The sequence below is a fragment of the Synchiropus splendidus genome, chromosome 10, assembly GCF_027744825.2.
Source record: "Synchiropus splendidus isolate RoL2022-P1 chromosome 10, RoL_Sspl_1.0, whole genome shotgun sequence".
Classification (NCBI taxonomy): Eukaryota; Metazoa; Chordata; class Actinopteri; order Syngnathiformes; family Callionymidae; genus Synchiropus; species Synchiropus splendidus.
This window is the reverse complement of record NC_071343.1, coordinates 22,907,703-22,925,420: the sequence shown is the minus strand read 5'-3', so window position 1 is coordinate 22,925,420 and position 17,718 is coordinate 22,907,703. Positions and strand designations below refer to the sequence as shown.

Below are 17,718 nucleotides of genomic sequence, written 5' to 3'. Positions count from 1 at the left end.
TACAGAGCAATGAGACAAATCTCCATTGAGGAAGTGCAGTTTGCAGGCAGCAGCAGGCAAGCACTCAACAGCACTGGGGGCTATACTACTCATGTGAACATGTCTGCTGAATGGAATTACTTGACCGACTCTCATGCTTAGCTAAGTGCAATATTTGCCAAGTCGACCAAGAGGCTGCAGCTCTGTTGTGAGCTCAGACACAACGAACCAAGTAAAACATTTGAATCCAGAGAGATGACAGTAGCTGACAGCAGCAATCACTTCCTTCCCAGGTAAACTTCCATCTGACAACATTAAAGCTAAAACCGTCACAGAGAGGCTGCTCTACTTCATCACAGAATTGCACAGCCTGACTGAACACCTGTAGCCAAGGTATGGTCTGGAATCTAGGAAATATTTATCTGAGCGACCAGAACCACACCTAAGAGTGTCAAGTCCTGAGCCTTACAACTGATATTCTGACAAGAGAGCTGTGCCTGTCAGAGATTTACATGTTTCTTTAAGTTCAAATATAGGCCATTTAAAAAAATATAATTTTAAATTACTTTCTGGTCAGTCTCAAACTTACCTCAAGTTGCCTTCTGTAGTGCACAATCATGATAACAGTAAAGCAAACACAGCTCTGGTATGAAATCGGAATGACATTGGTATTGGCTGCTATCTAAATTTAGGTAGAGGGTAGTGTAAGCCATGGAACGGCACTCCATTCATTCTACATTTAATAACAACCATTACCGTATTTTCCGGACTACAGAGCGCACCGGTATATTAGCCGCACCATCCAAATCTAAGAAGGAAAATTGATTTTTTTCATACACAAGCCACACCAGTCTATAAGCCGCGGGTGCACCGTTGCTGTCTGCGCCACAGAAAATGCATGAGGATCACTTCTAGCGATCCTCTAGTACTAGTTTTGAAAACGGGGTCCAGTGTCGAGACTGACTCATGAAACAATCTTGCCAATGTTCTGAACTCCAGTCATGAACTCCTCACATCTTATTTACATTTAAAGTGTTCAGAAAGCGCTGTTTTCACCCTCCAGTAGATCGTCTCTGTCAGCAGAGCTGCGGACACGCGGGCGAAAACAGCGCAATTTGAGCGCTTTAAAGGTAAATAAAACGCCCGTGATGTCATCGGTTTGATGTGATGAAGCTCAATATTTTTGCCAGCAAAGAGCATGCTTATTAGACTGTAAAAACTCGGGATGCTCCGAGAGACAGGGAGAGCACTCAGCTGAAGCAGCTGTCTTCAACCTCTTTCAAGAAAGTTCTCACTCTGGACGGTTGCAAACGTTTCAGATTCAGGTGGTGGACCGCGAACGCTGCATCTGACACACACAAGACTGCAGCAGATTCGGCCGCGGTTGATTCCGTCTTAAAACGACACCTGAGAAAGGCTGCTCATCTGGCGCGGTGAAATTAATGATTATTTCTCGGGCAATATGCTTCGCGTTCTGAACGTCACGCTCAGACCGGCGAGTGTCGCGAGTGACCGCTGGTTCCTGCAGTTTCACTTTCATGAGCACCAGAAAACTCTCGTATCAATATCGTGTTGAATTCGTTGCGTTGACGCCTTTTAACGTGCATGTGCTGCAGGATGCAAACTTGACATGACAGACTGAAAAAAGCTTCCGCATTAGACACGCCGTTGCCAAGCGAGTGGCGAGTCGGCAGGGAGGAGCGGACACATCACAAACCGCGGGCGGTGCCTCATCAGAACAGCTACTGTCACATGTGATCGGATTTTGTGACCGGCAATGACAGGCAGTGGTCGGCATTCACAGATCACAACGAGTTCAGCCTTTCATAATCGGTGGATCGGATCGATCGATTGGAATATCCCTGTAAAAATCCATATATTAGCCACATCGTTTTATAAGACGCAGGGTTCAGACCGCGAGAAAAAAGTAGCGGCTTATAGTCCGGAAAAGCCATGGAACGGTTGGAGTTTAGATTTTAATTGCAGCTTGGTGTTTTTTTTTTTTCCAAGATAACCTACACCACCTGAAACATTTTTTTTACTCATTCAAAACACAGTAACTGTCCTGCCTAATGTATCGACACATGTATTTCATCATGTCACTGTCAGCCGACAGCTGCAGGCACGTCATTATGTCGCTGCTCAACAGTTAAATACAAATGAGGGAACTATAATCCCAACTCAAGCAGAGTGAGTGGCAGCAGCAGCACATTATGAGAAGAAACAGACATTTTAATAACAAGAGGCGATGTCACACGTCAAATTAAGCCGGTGTGTGTCTGTGAGTCTTACCTGGTCAAAAGCCTGGTCAATGCTGTCCTGCAGGTGGTCTGTAAAGCGGTCATTGACCTCTATAAGCTCCTGGACATTTCCAAACACAACAGCTAGCTGCTCAGTGGTCAGAAGTCCGGCATTCTGCATGGGGCAGTAAAACTCCTCCTTGATGATCCGCAAGTCCTCCCCATAGCTGGACTCTGTGTTCAGGAACTCCAGTATGGCTTCCTTACGCTCGATGCGCAGCTTCGAGCAGCGCTCACACATGCTCTCTCCTCTGTCTCGGGACGCCCCGTCCCTTTGACCGCAGTCTGGACATGACCTTTGCACCTCCCACGTTCTGATGGAGGCTGAGGGTCTTTTCCAAGTGCGGGACAAGCCTGGCCCGATGCCGCTGTCCACCCGCTCTACATCAGCTCCATCGCTGTAGCGGTGCCGGCGGGGCTCACTGTCCTCCTCTTCGCGCTCGTCACTCAGGCCCACCACACCACTGTCAGCACTCAGACTGCTGATGGTGCTCCACCGGTGCTGACCAGCCCGAGTGATGCCCAGGCTGACCTGCCTCTCCTCCCCTGTGGGTTCTGAGCGACCACGGATTGCTGCTGGAGCTGAAAGGAGACCAGAAGTAGATTACCCAACTGATTTTTGGCAGCTAATGTTACGTTCACCACAACCATCAACATGAAAAACATCAGCAAGATCAGGACCTGTCCTGCAACAAGTTGATGTGAAGACAACGAATAATGGCACATTCAAAGCAGTCTCCACATTGTTGCGTTCTTGTTCTCGGTTTACCAGCCAATTCTCAGGAGCATCGCGTAGCAGCTGAAAAAACGTTTTGGGATACAAGCAACCAAAAGGTTTTTCCTCTGTAGTCTCTCAATAAGAAATAAGTTCAGAGGCTCGACCATCGAGAAGATGCTCAGAGAGGAACCACTGTAATAGAGAGGAACTAGCTGAAATTGGGGTTAAAGGCTCCTGGATTCCTGCAAGCAGGGGTGATCCAGGTAAGTCCAACATGGAGGCTCAGCGGAAAGAACACGCTGAAGAGTCTGTTGGTTGACATGGGACCACCTTGGTATTCCCCCAATCACATAAGGTAAAGACAGCTGATGGATTGATAAACGTTCCCCATTCAATTTTGGAAAAAAAACCTTCCATGAGTAGACCTGCCCTTAACATTTTCAGCCAAAATGATAGCAGACCAGAGGCTCAACACTCACCGCTGTCTCTGTCACGCCGATGGCCATGGTTTCGGGCGGCTGCAGCGATCTTCATCTCCAGCTGCTTGCGCTTGGAGGCGTCGGCTGGCATGGGATCGCTGTAGTGGGGCCTGAGACGACACTCCCGCTGAGCCCTCACCGTCTCGGCCGGCTCATACACAGCATCCGAGCTGGAGCGCCTGCAGCCCAGTCCGGCATGCTGCTGTTGATGCTGCTGCTGCTGGAGAGACAAGTGTCAATCAGACATAGGTGTTGCTATAGCAACAGATGGAATTGAAGAATTCTCAAGGGAGAAAGACATGAGATAATACTTGAAGGTTTTTTTCAGCATGGACACACAACATTCCTTGACATCATTACATAACCAGTCTGCGATGCAGTCCTGACTGTAGAGGACGGAACCAAAATAAACATTTCATCATCTTAAATGAGCTTGCCTGAGTTCAAAGGTCATATCCATGGATATGTGATGATCCTCCTCTAACTGTGATGAATAGCTGCATCAATAATAAGATTAATAGACATCTGTAGGACGAAGAAAGTACATCACGAGAAAACCAGGATTTACAGACGCATGAAGGACAGTCGTCACCGGATTATCAGATTGCAGCTGGAATGCAGATGAATTTTCACATCTAATGCTCGGCAGCTTTACTAATGTACAAGGAGTCAGACCAGGTTCCAGCATCTGCAGACTTAATCTCCTTGGCTACATGTTAGCAGCAGAGACAGTGAAGTAGCCAGGCGTGACCTCCGCATAAATAAAAAGAGAAAAATCTGCTTTAATGAGCCTAAAGAGTGGCACTGAAAAAAAATGGCCACCTTCTATTTACAACGGCTATGGTTATCGATTCAAGCCCAGCATCATGCTGCACACGTGTGTGCTGGAACAACAACAAAATGGCACACCTGCTCCAACAACATACAGCATCTCACCTTGCTTTTCCACCTCCACTTCATCACCCACTGATTTGAAATATGTGTGCACATTCTGTCTCTTTCTCCCGCAGCTGTTCTACATTGGGCTCCCGGGAAGCCGCGGCGAGTGACCGGCCACCAGCTGCTGGAGCTTAATCCTCTTTCTTAGCATCCTCAGACTGTTGCTGGAAGCGCTGCGTGCTCCTTCTCTCTCAGCAAATACCTCTGTATCAGCGCATGTGTGAAAGTGTCGCAGTCCTCTCGCCATCCCAGAATATTGACGTGTAAATGGAAAGCAAATACAGGCACAACGATCGGAATGAAAAGAAAGAATATGCTTACGCATTCTCCAGCTTCTCCTCCTTCACCTCCTCTCGCAGGCGTGTGGTCGGCAGACTCGGCTCTGCAGGCCGTTGCCGACGTTGCCATGGCAACGGCGAGAGGCTGACTGTCAGCCGAGGGGGTGGCGATGTCTCCGTCCCGGTCACCTGACAGCCTGACGGGGGCCTCAACGGAAATCTCTGCACTGCAGCTGGGAGAGGGAGGGGATGGGTGAGGGAGGGTAAAGAAGGGGAGAACATTACAGGAGCAAGGAGGGAAGGGGTGGAGGGCAGATGGAGGAAGGGGAGCAGTGAAGGAGGAAGTGGGAAAATGCAGGAAAGAGCAGGAGGAGAAAGGCTGGATTTATAATCCAGACACAGACGATTGCACACTACTCAGAGACATGCGTTAACACCTGTACCCCAGCATAAGCTACACATGCACAAGACACACTCACACTCTAAAGCCTGAGCACAAAACCACACATGCACACGTTTAATTTCACAACACACTTCAAATCACAAACGTGATGGTTGCGCAAAAATGCCTTCTGCGTTCGTTTGTCCTTCAGTAACCCCAAACACTGGCTGTATTAGCAATGGTGCTTATATAACAGCATATCCGTCCTGAGGGTCACATCATTTGGACACATGATGCTTGACCCAGCAGGTGCCATATTAGACCAAAGATACTGAGCCAATTGATGTTGTTAAAATAAGATCATAATTGCACCACAATTTATTGAATTAGGAACAGCAGAACAAACAGGGAGAGAGGCTGTTCAATCCAGAACCAGACCTTCCATGGGGTGTCAAGACAGACACTGAGGCATCAGGTTGTATTTGAAACACTCATGAACATGAAAAATGAAGTCAACATGTGAAGCAAAGCAGAAGCTGGTGTGTTGTGAATGAAGGAGTATGAATACAGCTGGACAATCAATGGTTTCTGAGATGGTGCGTCATTAAAGACATTTCATTCATGGACTTTGCTGTCGATAACCAAGTGATGCGGCAGGAGAAATCCCCTGCAGCTTAATCTACAGGGAGAACACAGCGTGTGATGGATTTCTATGTAACACAATCCACTTCACACTTCTCACTGATGCACACAGTTTTCAGACAACCCCTGTACACCACTACATCTGCAAGCCCAGAACACTTGGGGCCTATATAAGATGAGATAAGACAGTCCGTTATCCATCTCACAATGGGGAAATTGAATGTTATCAGTTATAATACACAATTATTGACACGTCTTTCACATTACTTTCATCACAAAAGCTCGTAGTAATTCTGATCCTTGGATGATTAAAGCAGCACATCATTGGGCAAGTGTGAAGAAGTAAGGACGACGTTGGTACTTTGTAGTCAGGATCATCCTGCACTTTCTTGTTGGTGTATTTTTTGGCGCTGCCATGGCCACTTTAATTCTTTGATTTAAATTTTTTATACTAGGTGGTACACTTTTTTTGCCAACAGAGGGTTTAGTGTTTAGGCACAAGCTAAGTATATTAAATTTGCATAAAATAAATTTCAGTCATGTGGCAAAAAAATACTTACATGTTTAAAAATGAAATAATCGGGCTGCATGCCATTCATTCTTGAATTGGATTTTGATGATTTAGCATCACCATGTTACGACACCACTTTATAATGACATAGAAATACTTTGACAGTGAGGTGTCCAGGGCGACCTTGGTCTCTAATGGTTTACAAAAGATTGCTCTCAGACACATACGCACACACAGGCACACAATTCTATAAAGATAATCCTTTCTACTTCACCCAGGATTGGATCATAATCCCAGCCATGAATGCCAGATAAGCACTCAAACCACAAAAGTAATTGTAACAAGATATTTACTTCTCTGCATTCAGGTTGAGTTGATATAAGAATTGCAGTGATATAAGAAAAAACACATATTATTGGAAGGTAGAAGAACCAAAGGTGCAGGGATGCTGTCGTGTTCAATTAATAAATCATGCACTTGCATTACTTTCCATCCAGGAGTAAAGTGGGTTTGTTTGGAATGGCAGGTTTTCAGACCTGATGCCAGCTCACCTACAACTTTCCGTCTGGCAGAGCCAAGTCTGTCGGGCCAGGAGCTGTTATCACATTAACTGACCAACTGATAACACAGCGAGAGGAAACACCAGCTTAAGCAGATGGATACACACACACGTTTGCACACACACACACATTCCACCCACACACACATTGAGCAAAAATGTACTTTGCCCATCTGTGATAGAAAATTATCATCAATTTGGTTTCTATTCTACTGCGCCATCCCACAAAGAAAAATAATCTACTTTGCTTCTGTTAACATTTTCAAGGTTTGGGCCAGCACTTTGTAGTTGTAGTCAGGGGATTATGTTGAATGTCATTGGATCAATAAAGGATCATTGTACCAGTGTATGAACACACAAACTGAACAGGGAGCATAACAAAGAGTGAGACCAACCTTTTCTTGATGAGGTCCAGTGCCGAGCCCAGAAAGCCATCCTTCATTTTATAGATCTTTGCTCCATAGCTGGATAAGTCTGTTCCTTCCATCAGAAGTGCTGGGCAGCAGCTGGAGGGCCGAACCCATTTATCCCTGTTTGGGTGGAAAGGAACTGATCCAGTGGGTTGCAGGCTGCTCCGTCGACGCCTGGCAGCACCTTCCTCCCCAGAGGCGAGGGGCACCTTTTCTTGAACTGAATTGGCCAGGGGCTGCAGAGGTGAGCGTGGGGATGGGCCGGTGCGGATGGGTGAGAATGTGTTACAGTTGCACAGAACTTCACCACTGCTGCTTGTCATCTTTTCGTCCCCCGCAGGCCCTTTTGGTTGAGTGCTGGCCAGGTCAGATGGAGGTAGAAGTGTGTTGGAATGACCAAAAGCTTCAAAGCTAGTTGTGGAATTCTCTGCTTGCCTCATCCTTTTAAATTCTTCAAAAGTTGGAATATAAAGGGGACCTACAGGAGTGTGTTGACCCTCAGATTGAGAACGATTCAAATCCTTTGTCCATGCAATGCTGTCAGTTATGTAAGGAGTCTTAAGTACCTTGGGGCTGGAATGCGACACAGTGACAGCTAAGTTGGGGCTGCTATTTTGTCGCCTGAGTTTCAAGCGCCTCAAGACCTCTTGCTTGATCTCATCAGGGCAATTAACACGTGCTGAGATCAGTGACTTAGATCCTGGTAAGAATTTTCTTTCTTGGTCCAGTGTTGGAGCATTAGAGGTCACCTGGGGTCTCAAAGGCAAAGAATTTACAGCTGACCTGGAACTCTGGAGACGCAGTTTTTCCCTTAAGCCTTTCTTGACTTCCCATTCATCCATCGCACCAGGGAAGAGCACCTGAGGGAGCAGCGGCAGATCTCTACGGGGTAGACCATGACATGGATAGTATGCAAGGCTCTCTGGATTGGACATCAAGCCTCGTTCATCAGGAGGCCCATCATACCAGTGGCTAGTGGAGGTGTAGCGTAAAATCAACTCACTATCTACACTCCTGTAGGGCGCAGTGATGTAAGTATATAGCCCTGAATCGGATAGATGGTTCCAGTTCAGGTTCTCCATACTCCTGTAAGGCCTGCGCCGGTTGTTTCCTAAGGGGGTACAATACACCTGACCCCTGCCTTGTCCTTGCACCATCTCTTCCTGGTCGTGTTTGTTGGAACAGTGCCTTAGCCCCAGTTGAGTAAGCAGTGTGCTGCTGTTACACCTGGTAATGAATGGAAACATGGGCCCAGGATAGCGACTTGCAGTGTGAGGGGAAAAGGAAGACAGGTTGTCAGGAGACAAGGGGATGTCCGGGATGCAGGACTCTATGTCCATGATGAAGTCCAGCGGGGGGTTGCAGCCAGCAGGTGAGCTGGCAGAGGCTGTGTTGGACAAGGAGGAGGAGGGGTAGTCACATGGTGCAGGGAGCTTCACGTCTGGCATGTCTGAGGCCACTGGCAGTGGCCCTCAAACACGTGGTAACCAAGAACACCTTTGACCTGCAAAGATAAAGAAACCTTTCAAACAAAATACATCCATTGTTTTTTTTTTTTATATTATCCTTGTTTATTAAGGGACTTAATAAACTAGAGATGACTGGAAGATAACCCAGTTTCTACAAATGCTTGTGAGGAGAAGACATCAACCTTGGAATAAATGAATAAAGAGGCGTTGAATGGTATAATTTACTTTCCATAATGTTCTTTGAGCCCAATAGACAGATCCAATGAGCAAGTGGTGAGCAATGCCAGTTTAATTCGACTAACCAAATAAAATAAATCAAAACAAAGAGAGGGAAGATCACTTTCATCATTCTCACCAACAGTTTGGACACAAAATCACTGTACTGAGCTATAATTTATCATGTCATGAAATCAATAGTGCCGCCTCACTTCTTATTGTGCCATTGATTCAACTCAGTCTTATGGATAAATAAATAACACTTCTCACAGCTCCGTGATCACTCAGGGAAGACATCTCAATTGTTTGGATATCATCCCTAAGGTGAGCTGTTACGCAGGAATAACAACACAGAGTGGGGTCATCATGGTCACCGTAACGGCTGCTGAATATGATCAAGGTAATTCATGTTTCCTTCTAAATCAGATGATGTGAAACACAATGATATGACGGCAATAGAGGCCGGGCAAAGGCTCTGAATGTGTTTGAAGGAGAAGCAGCACGACACTGGGCCGCGACTTGTCATGAAACCTTGGGAGGTGCATGGGTGTTTTCACTGCAACAGCAGAGAAATTCTGAGCACATTCCCAAGCGTGCCCATCTCACTAGAAAAATCACATTCGGTTTCCATAAATGGCTCCTCATATACCCCCTCAGGCTCTTCTTTCCCTGCCGCAAGAAGCACAAAGAAGGGATTATTGTCCCTTTTTTCAGCACGTGAGACACATACAGAGAGAGAGTGTGAGACTGATGAAGATGACCGGAGATGTCCTTCTTCTTTCCTTTGTAATGACCATGTATTACGCGTTCTCCACAATCATGATTATGGGTGGGTGAATAGTAAAACTCAAATCTATGTTAACTGTCACTACTGCTTATACACAGAAACACCAACGGCACCAATCATAATTCAAGACAGAGGAGACTGACTACTGTTCAGTTCTTTACCTTTTGTCTTGTGACCCAGGAAACTATTTTGAAATGTAGCCACATGGACTATTGGTGTAGACGAACCAGACAAAGTTGACACTGTGATAATTATAGTATGTGATACCTTTAAATATTTAATTAAAGTTCAATTTAAGCAGCTCTAGGTAATATTTGCTCATAGCGGAGCCACAGGTAAATGAGTGTAATTGCAAGCTGTCGTAAGGCTGGGTTTCAGGTCCCTCCCCACGTTTGTTTATGAGGAAAGACCATGGCGAAACAGCAAAAAATGTAATCACAGATGGCAATATACACAACACACTGTCCAGTTTATATTTCCAAAGGCAACTCCAGAAGAATCTATCATTCGACATCAGAGATGGAACTCATGCAGCCAGTGAGGAGAGGCAGGATCCAGCGAGAGGCAGAAGCAGCTGTTAGACCGACGGACCCTGACAATAAAACTTTATTTTGAATGCATGTTCCAGAATGAAGCAAAGGGGAACGTTTGAACATTTACTGATAAGGTGACAACAAATCACTATATTTTAATTATGAGAAATGAATTTGTAAGACGCAGCCGTCATCAGGGGTCCGTCTCCTTCACATATCCGGCTCGAATGCAATATGGAATGCACTACAGTTCCGCGAGCAACAAACATCAGTCATTGTGACGTTTATCACGGGATTCTTCCGTGAAAAACAAAAACAACCTTCGTGTTCATCTCATTGGCTCTCATTTAAGCAGTGGCGGTGTACCGCCATCGTTTACAGCACTGTAGAATAATAAAGACGAAGGCGCAGTTTTTTTTCCTCTCTCGCTTTATTACTTCATGACTGTCATGTGATTCAATAAGGAGCAGACAAAAAGAGATCAGAGCGTGAGCAAAACGTCCGTTCAAACGTTTATTTCGAGTTGACTGTGGACACAAACGTCAGCATTAGAAACTATTCTTCTTCAATCAGTTCCCAAACAATCGCCAGGGATGATGAAATGTGGCGCTGGTCACGTCTCTCAGCAGCACCGAGCAGGTCTGCAGATCAGAGGACTCAAAGGCAGCAGCTATAGATAGATGAGATATAACATGTTACACTTGTCCAAACCAGATGGACCATAAACACTGCAAATGACAGCGAATCAACATTTTAATCTGTCTGATAAATGCTAGCAGACGTTAGCCATGGGCGGAGCTGATCCGTTTTGCAGGCTATATCTACATATACTTATATACTTTGATAAATGCAATAAAATGGTTAACGGATACACATTTGGTATCATCTCAGAAATAAGTTCCCCACATTTGATAACCCACCCAACACCCGCGGTAAGCACAAAGAATGCCTTACAAGTCCGGTACAAACACTTTTTCACTATAATATATTGACTAACATGACTAGCGCGGGTATTAGCATCGTGGCTAATCGGTTTGGCCAGCTTTATTTTCACTGAGCACTTCAACAGTGCAATACGACAAACAGCAGACAAACATCCATAACTGTTTTAGAACATGAGCAAGTCATTTTCACTGCAAACATATATATACTACACTTATATACAAACAACAAGCATATACACATTTGTTTAATGATTTGGCAACACAGCAGAGACAGCGGTAAACACAAAGTTGACTTACAAGTCGAGTAGAAACATTGCCACTTCAGGATCAGAAGAAAATCCTTTTGTAGCTCCCAGGCCAGGCTGTAAATGCATCTCCTATATTGACACTTGTCCGGGATCTTCTCTGTCATTCCATTCTTCTGGCATGATGTAAACAAAGAAACTAAGCTCAATGCCGAGGTCGCCCTGCCGTAAGGTGTTGCGGTGGGGGTGGAGTTAGGGCAGTGATGCCATCACAGAACACGCCTCCAGGCGGCTTGCTCAGAGAATGACACATAGTCCAAAGAATCTGGAGAGTCTGACTCTGGGAGTTTGGACTATTCACAATGGAACCTGTTATCTCAGGAAATATGAAAATAATCTATTTATGTCCAAATGTTACGCATTGTTGCTTCAATGTAAAAAAAAATAAATAAATAAAATTTTGCATTTAGACATTGATCCGGTTCACATACAGTATTTCCAGGACATTGCAGTTATTTTGAACACAGCCGACAGACTGATTGCAAACCACAGCAGTTGAAAACACCGTAACTTTCTTGGTGGACGTAACTAACTGTGGAAAAAATGTGTCAATAAAATATCATTTTAGAGAGAAACTGTGGAGAAAAAAAATTAAGTGCCTAGAAAAAAAACTGTCACAAGAGTACAGAGAAAGAACAGTTAGTCCTAGTCATAATTGTTAATTCTATATATATCATAAGATTTTTTATATCTTCCATGATGGGACATTTGGAGGTATGTTAGGGTCACTGCTGTGACGCCATTATACACCTTGCTTACTTCTCTAGCTCTAGCAGACTCAGCAAACACCTCCAAACATGCAAATTTTTGAAGCATTCCACAGACTGGAAAACAGTTCCGTTCAACATTCATCCTACTTCACTATAGGTGCATCTTTCTGATCTACCAGGAGAGATTTGAAATTTCAAATTACCTCCACAAGAGGAAAGAGGAATTTATAATTTCTCTAAATTATTTTCTCTCAATAAATCAGCATCAATTTATGTTCCCTGCAGAGAGTGGAACAAAATCTCTTTTAATGTAATATCCAGCATAATTATTGCCCCGAGGTTAATATTCCAGTGCTTCTGTTTTATTTCTGCTGCTTTTATCTTCAAGTGCACATAAAGGTTACTGGAAAATTAGTACACACACGTAGGTATCTGCACCGTTAGGCTACAAAAAGTTGTAGTGAAAATGGTTGATGGTTGTAGCAGAAGTGGAGGACAGCAGGCTACTCAGCTGGCCTTCCATGCTCTGTCCCTGAGTTACTGTCAGCTTAGAGGCCCTTTGAACGTCGACCCTCTGTCATCAGAACAAACTGAGGAGCAACACCAACCTGACCATTGCTTCCCACAATGTACGGAGGGAGAGAGACTGGATAGGAATGAACTAATGAATTGTTTATGTGAGTACATTTATTAAAATGATGTTGAATGACATTGTTGCACATCGGGCGATATAGGTTCAGTCTAAATATAAAAAGTATCTGAACTAGAAATAAAACTCTTGATCTACAGATCACTCTGGTTTCCTCCCACAACACTGACTTAAATATGTCTACACCCAGCAGGCGTTTGACAACATCCCCGTACAACAATTACAAGTAACCGGGAGGGACACTCGCATTTCAATTATTTAAATACCTTTGTCACTACTTCCTCAGACCAAGTACATTTTAGAAACTTCGCATTTCCTCTTTTAATTTTTTTTTTTTTTTTTTTTTATAATTTTTTTATTGGTTTTTTTGGCAGAACACAAAACAGCAAAACATGATATCAAGGCCATGAGGTGAATTCTGCCAAATAACAGAGTAGAAAGAAAAAGAAAAGAAAAAAAAAAACGTAACAAAAACAAACCACCAACCCTCTCTCCCACCCTCTTATGGTACATTCAAAATTATGAGCATTGAGACAACCAAGGCGCATGGTGTTTAAGCAGAAAAAAGTAATATTAATGATCATGCAAATATACAGAACAGTAGAAAATAAATTAATAAATAAATGACAAATAATTTGACCTCAGTGTACAAAATTATGGAAACCCACCTAATTGTCAACAGCTTCTGGTTCAAATGTAAATTCTATTCTATTGATTAAAACAAAAAAAGGTTTCCAAACTTTATTGAACTTCTCCAATTGTCCACGTATAGCCAGCCTAACTTTCTCTAGCTTCAAAAAATATAGAACATCTTTTAGCCACTGTGTGTGTGTAGGAGGTAGATTAGATTTCCATCTTAACAATATTAATCGTCGAGCAAGAAGAGTGGTAAAAGCTATGGCATCTTTTTGTACGGAGGAGAGGCTGAGTGAAGGTTGTGTGACCCCAAAGATGGCTGTCAGTGGGTTTGGTGGAACTATGATACCTGTCAAATTAGATAGAAAAGAGAAAATCTCTCGCCAATATTTGGATAAATGTGGGCATTCCCAAAACATGTGGATGTAATTTGCTGGTGTTTGATGACAACGATCACAAGAAGGAGACACATTCTTAAATATTCTTGCCAGTCGCTCTTTTGTGAAATGAACTCGATGAAGAATTTTGCATTGAAGAAAACAATGTCTCGCACAAATAGAGGACTTGTGCACTCTCCGTAATATTTCACTCCAAGTGTCTTCAGACACTTCCATTCCTAAGCTAGCTTCCCAAGTTGTTTTATAAATGCCCAATGAGCTGGATCTAAGTGCCTGTATATTAGAATAGATAGACGATATAGCACCTTTAAAGGATGAAAGAGCACTCAAAAATATGTCAATTTCAGAGTCAGTGGGTAAAGCCGGAAAGCAAGCATATGTTATGGAGACAAAACTTCGTACTTGTAAGTATCGGAAAAAATCCCTCTGAGGCACCGAGAATATATTGACTAATTGTTGAAAGGTGGCAAACGTCCCATCTATGAACAGGTCTTTGATACATTTCACTCCCAGTTCGGCCCATTTTGAAAAGGCTTTATCCATTAATGAAGGAGGAAATAAATGATTGTTATTGAGTGGGCATTTAGTGGACACTGATTGAAAGCCAAAGTAGCGACGAAACTGCACCCATATTTTCATTGATGACCTGACAATGACATTACTCGTATACCTGGAAATAGATGAAGAAATATGGGAGTGCAACAAGGATTGTAGTGAGACTGGGTGTATGGAGTGTGCTTCTATAGTAAGCCACATCGGTGGATCTTCAAGAGAGTTGTACTGAATCCAAAGATTTAAATTTCTTAGGTTAACCGCCCAGTTGTAGAATTGCATATTTGGAAGCGCCATGCCTCCCAACTCTCGAGCTCTTTGAAGAGACTGCAGCTTTAATCTCGGTGGCTTTTTGGCCCAAATGAATTCTAAAATAATGCTGTCTAGTTTTCGAAAAAAGGAACGGGGAATAAATATTGGTATGCATTGGAACAAATACATAAAACGAGGCAAGATGTTCATTTTTATTGTATTGATTTTGGCCGCAACCGATAATTGCAAAAGAGACCATCGATCAAAATCATGTCTAGTTTGAGCCAATAGTGCACTGAAATTTCTTTTAAATAATTTATTATATGCATCTGTGATATGAATACCTAGATAACAAAAGCCTGTCTTGGCAAGTTTAAATGGTAAATTTGGCGAGGAATCATCTTCTGATAATCCATTGACAAAAAATAACTCACTTTTCCCAAAATTCACCTTATATCCTGAGATTTTTCCAAAGGAATCAAGAATTGTAAGAGCCACTGGAATAGACTGAGCTATATTAGACGTAAATAACAGCAGGTCATCGGCATACAGAGAGATCTTAGCTTCTACTCCATTTCTGGTAATTCCTGTAAATTCTGGGTGACAACGGATTGCAATGGACAAAGGCTCTATGGCAATGGCAAATAGAAGGGGACTGAGTGGACATCCCTGTCTTGTGGATCGTTGAAGTGGAAAAGAGGCTGAGTGCAAGCCATTAGTCCTTACAGTAGCTTGTGGTGAGGAATACAGTAATTTAACCCAATTTATAAAGTTAGAGCCAAAGTTAAATTTCTTCAAAATGAAGAATAAATAATTCCATTCCACCCTGTCAAATGCTTTTTCCGCATCTAATGAGACAAGAGCTTCCATAGAAATGTTTGAATGGCCATTATACAATACATTAAACACCCGCCTCAAATTAAAGAAAGAATGTCTACCACGAATAAAACCAGTTTGGTCCATTGATATGATTGAAGGTAATACGTCTTCCAGCCGTCGTGCGAGCAGTTTTGAAAGTATTTTATAATCTGCATTAAGTAGACTTATTGGGCGGTATGATCCACAGAATAACGGATTTTTCCCTTTTTTTAATAGTAAAGATATAGTAGCCTGGGACATGGTATGTGGAAGAGAACCTTGATCAAATGATTCAGTAAAGACCTCAAACAGCAGCAAAGCTAGTTTGTCCCAAAATATTTTATAAAATTCAGCTGGAAAACCATCCGGTCCTGGGCTCTTGCCAGATTGTAGGGATTTTACTGCCATTTCAAGTTCTATCATTGTAATTGGTGATTCCAATTTTTGAAATAAGTTTGAATCTAGAGTAGGAATAATAAGTTGATCACAAAAAGCATCTAATTCAGTTATTGTAGGGTTGACCTCAGATGTGTATAGAGATTTGTAAAATTCTTTGAAACTATTATTAATTTCTGTGGTATCCGAAGTTACCCCTGATTTTGTTTGAATTTGAGGAATTAATTGTGAAGATGTTATTTGACGGAGTCTATGGGCCAATAGTTTACTCTGTTTGTCACCATGTTCATGAAACGTTGATCGAGACTGTAGCAATTGCTTTATAACGCACTGTGTCATCAGTGAGTCATACTCGGCTTGTAAGATAATTCGCTTTTTATACAAGTCAGGTGATTTTGATATTGAAAATTCTTGATCTAGCTGCATTATTTGTTGTGTTAGTTGATTCAAACTCTGTTTCCATTTCTTTTTTTTGTGTGTCTCAAAGGATATAATTTCACCACGTATATAAGCTTTCATAGTCTCCCAAAGTAAGGAAGGAGAAATACCAGGGGTCCTGTTAAGTTGTAGAAAGAGATCAATGCGATTTGATATCAATTCAACAAATTCTTTTTCTAGAAGCAGATGAGGATTTAAACGCCAAGGGGTGCGTACTCTCAGCATTTTTTTAACATATATATTCATGGATAAACATGCATGATCTGATAGAACTATTGGTTCATATTTGCATTCTGATATTAAATTTAAGAGACGCTTATGGACTAAGAAAAAATCTATTCGGGTATATGTATGATGGACAGGTGAAAAAAAAGAAAACTGTCTTTTTAAAGGATTCAAAGTACGCCAAGGATCTATCATTCCAAATTCTTCCATGAAACTTCGAATTATTTTGGCTGATTTAGAGATTGAAGTTGGAGTACTGGATGATCTATCCAGACTAGGATCGATCCAACAGTTAAAATCACCTCCTAAAATCAAATTGAATGAGTTAAGATCAGGCAATAGTGAAAAAAAATGTCTGAAAAAATTATCGTCATCCCAGTTGGGTGCATAAACATTTGCCAAGATGAGTTTAATGTCATATATTTTCCCAATAACGATTAAATATCTACCAGAGGGATCTGTGATAGTTTTGGAATGAATGAAATGAATAGACTTGTGCAGCATTATTGCTACACCTCGAGCGCGACTTGAAAAGGATGAAAGAAAAACCTGTCCCACCCAGCCTCTCCTCAACTTGACCTTATCCAAGTCCCTCAGGTGGGTTTCTTGTAAATAGACAATATTTGCATTTACATGCTGTAAATAATGTAAAACTTTGCTACGTTTGATTGGGTTGTTTAAGCCCCTGCAATTCAAACTTGTAAACTTAATATCACAACCTGAGGTCATGGAATAATCATTAAACACCACATTTGTAATAATGATATTACTATTTTGCCCCAACGTTCAAAAACGAGCCAAGTAAAATGTACCCTTCCTAACCCCAACACAAGAAAACAAAACTCACACAACAAAATCCCTGCATCCCCCCCTCCCCTGGCAGAAGCATCCAAGATACGTGCCCACTTAACCCACCGAACAAAACCTAAACACACTTTCATAAGTGGATCAAAACCTACTTATGCTTAACCCTGGGGATGAAATAAATGTCCACAATACCTCATAGAACCTTAACTGTACAATGTATGCAAATATGATATATTGAAACTGTGCAAAATGATAACAAAAGAAAACAAACAACATCAAGTGTTGAATTCAATTATCAGGAACTTATTGTTATAGCAATTTGTAGAAAAATAGCAATTCGAAACAG

At 42.5% G+C, this 17,718-nt stretch overlaps 1 protein-coding gene across 6 annotated transcripts in view; it reads right to left on the bottom strand.

The window, feature by feature from the left end:
- The window catches only part of LOC128765698 (protein FAM124A-like), an 83,570-nt gene that overhangs the window by 41,563 nt on the left and 24,289 nt on the right, over positions 1–17,718 (bottom strand). For 3 of the 6 annotated variants that reach the window (XM_053876670.1, XM_053876668.1, XM_053876667.1), the window contains 4 exons: positions 7,183–8,701; positions 4,737–4,926; positions 3,477–3,696; positions 2,272–2,861 (listed from right to left, as the gene is read on the bottom strand). In XM_053876670.1, coding sequence (XP_053732645.1) covers positions 2,272–2,861; positions 3,477–3,696; positions 4,737–4,926; positions 7,183–8,645 — 2,463 coding nt within the window. In that variant the 5' untranslated portion in view covers positions 8,646–8,701. Of the gene's footprint in view, positions 1–2,271; positions 2,862–3,476; positions 3,697–4,736; positions 6,809–7,182; positions 8,702–17,718 lie in introns of those variants that run through there. The other 3 variants (XM_053876669.1, XM_053876672.1, XM_053876674.1) reach the window with 3 other exon arrangements.